Here is a 5553-nt window from a genome sequence, read left to right as displayed (position 1 = left end):
ACGACAGATAAATCTTAAAATCTTAAAAATGCATAACTTAATTGACGACAACAAGAATATCAAAGCAACTAGTGACCAGACAGAACTGAAATCAATAAGGTTCTTCATTAGCTAAACTGGATAATAATACAACCATGTCAAAACAGAACGCCAAATAGAACCTCTCCTAAAAGGGGGGGAAAAAGAAAGAAAGGGAATAAAAGGGGGTAAAAAACCAATAAAAAGGAAGTTTCGAACCCAGCCCACAAAGATCAATATCAGAAATTGTTGGTCTCTATATTACAAAATCTCAAAAATTGCTAGAATGAGCATTCTATGAGCAAGAACAAGATGCATCATCTGAGTACATCTAATGAAAAAAAGAAAAAAAAAATACACATACAATAATCCCAACCAAATAAATTCAAGCAAAAGGATCAAAACACCTCAGCAACCTTACTTGCAAGTACGCGTTCTCTTCTTTCGATATATCCAAATGGGAACCAACCTGCTTTACCTTTGCACTCTCCCTCGGCCCAACCATTGTTCGACACCTGTTGAAAGAAAGAACCAAAGGAAAACATGATCAGTAACCGGTTTGTTTAGAATCTGAACAAAACTTTGAAACCTAGCCTTCAATATCCAAGTTCAACTTATTGGAATGTTGCCATTCCACATTCCAATATTTAAGCATATATGAATTTAGTTTACATAAACGCATGTAACCTTTCTAACAACGACATAGTCACCAACTGATAAATTGAGTTCAACATCTGACTCGGCAAGGTAGGGATGCATAACCTGCAAGAGAGATTACAAAACAAAGACAAATCATGTAGCTAGTAATCCAACAGGATGTAGAAATTTCCCGAGAGAAAGAGAGAATCGAAAGACTTTGCCCTTTGTTTCGAAAGTTCCCTAATTTTTCTAAAGTTGCAATATTATCCTTGACCTTTTACAAATGCTTCAAAACTACCGTTGGAGTAGAAATCCGTTAGAATGTGAGACCAAAACTGGGACCTGAAACGATGAGACCTAGACGAAATTGAGACTCGAGTACTAACACACCATTGCAGTTCACCACTACAATCGTTTCGATTCTCAATTTGTATCTTAAATTCTAATAGATTTCTATTGCGACTTTCGAAAGAAGATAGGTAATTTTGAAACGAAGAGCAAAGTTCAAGAGTATTAAAAAAAACAACAACAATAACAATAATAATTAATATATATATATATATATATATATATATATATATATATATAGGAAAAAAAAAGACCCAAAGAGAGGAAATTGGCAAGCTACCTCCCCCAAAAAGTAACCCATGGAATCTGTTGAGCCATTATGTGCTTGAGAAGCAAATACACCATTGACTTCTTCATATGATGGGGGAGGTGGCATGGCATTGTCTACACTTGGACCAGGAGGAGGAGGAGTAGGAGGAGCTTCAATTCTTTGCCGCTCCAATATCATCTACCACCAAAAGAATATTACACACCTAATCCTTCAACATAAAATGAAAAGCTTCAGAACATAACTGGCACATGATTGCTACCTCGCCTTCAAGCTGATCAAGTATCTGAAGGACTCTCTGATGATAAGCACGTTCTGCTTCAACCTTCAAAATACAGAATGAAACAAGACCATTTATTTCAATCTTTGACTGCTAAAATACATTTAAACAAAATCAAAGAACCACCATAAATCCTGATAAAATTATACCAACCATGGCAATGAGTCGCTGGAGAGTTAACCTTTGTTGTTGAGCTTCAACAGCAGCCATGGCTGCTGCAGCTTCCTTTCCCATTGTTGCCATATTTGACTTTAGATCTTGCAATTTCGCTTCGGCAGCTTCCAACTTCATAGTAATCTCAGCATTGCCTGGTGTTTCCCTCACTCTTGCCTGGCGCTTGAAAACCTCAATAGCCTGTCTAGGTAGAACATAAAGTGCTACTTGGTTAAATATTGGATAGAATTGGAATCTTACCAAAGTACATCACATCCTGAGCCAATAAAAAACAAAGCTAAAAGAATAGACAAAAACAAGAACAAAAATTTGAATAGCTAAACAAAGGCTGACTTACATATCAGAAAGGAACTAGAAGATGAAAACATCTCCTTCAATCCCTTTTGTTAAGGAATTGACAAATAAAGATGAACAAAAAATGTAAAGCAATAGAGAATCGACCCAGAGATTTACATGGTTCGATAACAATGTGTTAAATAAGTCTACGAGTAGAAGGAGAATAGTTCATTATTAGAGGGAATAATTTAGATTACAGGGTCGGAGACGCCTCTAGGGTTATAGAGTTTTATTGCACACTTCTCTAAACCCTAGAGTTAATAACATAAATAATGTAAATATGATAAATATGATTACAACTTAGGTCATTCGAAGCGCTATATATCAGATTCAAGGCATTTCAACACCTTTGTTGTAATTTACTTCAAGTCTGAGTCATTTCCATCTAGTGAAATGACCCGTTTTTACTTATTGATGTAGGACTCCATCAAGAGTTAGGAAGTTGTCACTCTCATGTTCTTATTAATGTCAATCCATTAGTTTTTACCGTAGCATATTTCTTTCTCCGTAATTATAGTTTGATACAGGTCCATGTAGACAACATTGCTAATAATCAATCTCATAATCATTCTGATTCAATAATAATTTTAGTAAACACAAATATAAAAAAATTCAGATCCATTTTTTGCATATTTCATTCCAAAATGTTCCCTTTTGATTTGCCTAGACCTATTCCAATTTCCAATGAGCATTCCAATTAATTTGTGAAATGGAAGATCTTAAGGCATTGACGAATTACCTGAGCTTCAGCTTCTTGTCGCATTCTGTCATATCGTTGAGCGAGATGTCGAGCGTCCTCTAAAGGAGCACCCATAACCATTGCTCTCAATGGCTCTGCTACCTGTTAATTGGAATATGCAAGAACACTTGAATCATTATCCTTCTTAGTATGTTAATGTGAATTATGTATCATTTAAAGAGTTATAACTAAGGATGGGTGGGAAAGTTCCTCATATTTGGGTTGCTCATCATTTCAACTCAGAATGGGCATAGTCCTTAACTGCCTAAATTCCTAACAGGGTTCAAATCATGAATATGACATAAAAATTCTTAACCTGAATGAATTATGCATAAGTTTAGGACCCTTGTACTTATTCTAAAAAGACTAAATTATGCATCTTTAAAATTGAACCAATAAGAACTTGGCTCGCTAAAATTCAAATGATACGATGGATGTTAAAGCAAAAACCATTTAGGCTTTCTTTTTTGGTAAAAACCATTTAAGCTTTCATCCTTCAGTAATTAGTTTTCTATACAGGAATTCATGATATCTAATTTTGGACAAAAAATCACAATCTAACCTGAGTGCCAAGTGCCTTCAACATGTTTCCACGCTCTTTCTCCATTTGAGCTCGGGCTCGTCCATAATTTAATGCAGCTTTTGATAACGTGTTGCCACTAGTGCATGTATTTTCAGCACCATATTTCCTGCTATCCTCTGACAACTTTGTTCCTATCGAATAAGACGAGCATAAATGAACAATGTCAATATGCTCTAAATGACCCTTTGGAGATATCCTATAAAATTTGGATTGTTACAAATAATTCTGAAAATGTTACAGACATTTATGATCTAGACTTTGAAAGTCCTCAAAGATTTAAAAACAATACAAAAACTTACCTATTTCAACTTGTTTTGAACCGGTAACAATATAGCCCTCTACTCCTCGTACAATATCCCTTTGAAAGTGCTAAAAGAACATACGAACTTCAAAACAAGTTGATATATACAAGTTGGAAAAATAAAGGAGCTAAGCCATAAGGATGAGTAGAAACCTTTCCAGCACGAGTTGATATATACAATTTTTCTAGTTTTTGATGTTGGTGAAGCTCTGCCTCATCCGTAATAATGTTATCTGAACCTCCATATCCCCCAGCACCAAACTGTTTGAGTACAGCCTGTAAAATAAAATGAGATTACATTATATTGTGGACTTTCCTAGCAATATCAAGAACATAAGAATAAGCTCTAAGCTAGCCGTCCATAATATTAAGATAAGCAACCATGAATGAATAAATGGAGAGATAAGGCCTGGAAATAGATTAAGAACACATTCCATCGATTTCTTGTCCATTTCCACTTTCAGAGGAGCATTTCTTCTGAATAAGACACTAACCATTCTTTGAAGAGCATAAAGTTACAGTTATCTTTCACATCAATCCTATTACAAAAAAACTAGCGGTTCCTAATTGAAATCGATTGATCATAAGGAATGCCTAGCATTCCTCACTCTGCGTATTCATCTCTATCGTTAAATTATCCACCAGAAAATAATAACCGAAGATTAGATAATCAAACACTTAGCTTCCAGATCCATAAATTCGTAAAAAAAGAAAATCATTAATAAACAAAAAGTATTGACATCCGAATCGAAGGCACATAACCAGGAGTTGCATTGTCGAATATTCCGATTAAAAAAGAAAACTACACAACAAAAACAAAGAAGCTAAGGCATGAAAGAAGAAGTAAAAAAAAAAACTCAGAAAAAAGCGCGGAGGGATCGAAGAAAACACAGAAACGGATCTAAACAACGGGAAAGAGTTAGGGTTCGATCGGGCAAAAACAAAACCTGTTGCTGACGAGCGACCTGTTCACGAAGCTTGGTGGCTTGCTTTCGGATGGCCTCCATACGACGGGTCGAATCTGGCCCGGCGGGAATCGGAGGAGAAACGGCGGGGGGATTGGAGAAGGAAGAAGAAGAAGAAGAGAGAGAGAGAGATGAAGCCTTTTCTTTTCTTTATTTATTTATTTTTTAAATAATTGATTTGGTTTTCAAAATTGGGAAGATGAGCACTTGAAGCTTTCGGAGGCTTCGTACTTACATTTGTCTGTTAATTAGGTAAAATATTTTTTGAAATAAATGAAAGTCTGCTAATTTATATACGAAGTTATGTTTATGATAATTTACTTTCATTTTGTTTTTTTAATAAAAAAATAAATTTATTCTCTCTTTTTTTCATCTTGAGGTGGGACCCTAGTCCTCAAAGTTCTCCCTCTACCCTTTGACTTTTATTTTTTCAAAAAAAAATTCAAGGGCAATGGAAGATCTAGATTCAATCTTTTTTAACTTGACTTTCTACTTAGGTGGAGAATCTAATCATCGATCTTTTAAGGTAGTAATAGACATTTATGTAACTCATTTATCATTTATGTTTGAATTAACTCAACTCTTTCTTGAGTTAAATTTATAATTCAAATTTATGTGGAGTATATTCCTTAACTTTAAAAAGAATTTAGAGTATGTTTGAGAGTTGTTATGGATTATTTTGGATCAAAGATATAATCTACATAAAATAAGAATCAAAGTTGAGAAAATAACAATGTTTAGGCAAAAATAACACTCTAAGCCTAAATGGGCCTAGAAGAGAGGGTTAGTTTGTATCAAAGCTCAAATTTATGTGTTTAGAGGCCGACCCTAACAAAATGGCTAATTGGGCATGTTCCATGCATGCCACAACCCAAACTGTCGCCCTAGGACCAAATTGGGCC

At 34.9% G+C, this 5553-nt stretch overlaps 1 protein-coding gene across 1 annotated transcript; it reads right to left on the bottom strand.

Moving 5' to 3' along the window:
- Positions 1-229: 229 nt before the first annotated feature.
- Positions 230-4946, bottom strand: LOC120087629 (SH3 domain-containing protein). The gene is made up of 10 exons (XM_039044468.2): positions 4634-4946; positions 3840-3962; positions 3685-3754; positions 3365-3516; positions 2803-2904; positions 1707-1907; positions 1536-1598; positions 1286-1453; positions 706-780; positions 230-533 (listed from the first exon to the last, which is right to left on the bottom strand). Exons 1-10 carry the CDS (start codon positions 4691-4693, stop codon positions 417-419), a joined length of 1131 nt encoding a protein of 376 aa, XP_038900396.1. The 5' UTR covers positions 4694-4946; the 3' UTR covers positions 230-416.
- Positions 4947-5553: the final 607 nt, after the last annotated feature.

Source organism: Benincasa hispida, chromosome 10, assembly GCF_027475165.1.
Source record: "Benincasa hispida cultivar pf3 chromosome 10, pf3_genome.v1.1, whole genome shotgun sequence".
Classification (NCBI taxonomy): Eukaryota; Viridiplantae; Streptophyta; class Magnoliopsida; order Cucurbitales; family Cucurbitaceae; genus Benincasa; species Benincasa hispida.
This window is presented reverse-complemented; position numbering and strand designations above follow the sequence as displayed.

What these genes read in the sequence shown, in the direction of transcription:
- LOC120087629 (XM_039044468.2), bottom strand. Translation starts at nt 4,693, where the DNA reads ATGGAGGCCATCCGAAAGCAAGCCACCAAGCTTCGTGAACAGGTCGCT. An exon ending in TTCAAAACAAGTTGAAATAG is followed by an intron (nt 3,517 to 3,684) that starts GTAAGTTTTTGT and finishes CTTATTCGATAG; the next exon opens with GAACAAAGTTGTCAGAGGAT. An exon ending in ACTATGTCGTTGTTAGAAAG is followed by an intron (nt 534 to 705) that starts GTTACATGCGTT and finishes TTCTTTCAACAG; the next exon opens with GTGTCGAACAATGGTTGGGC.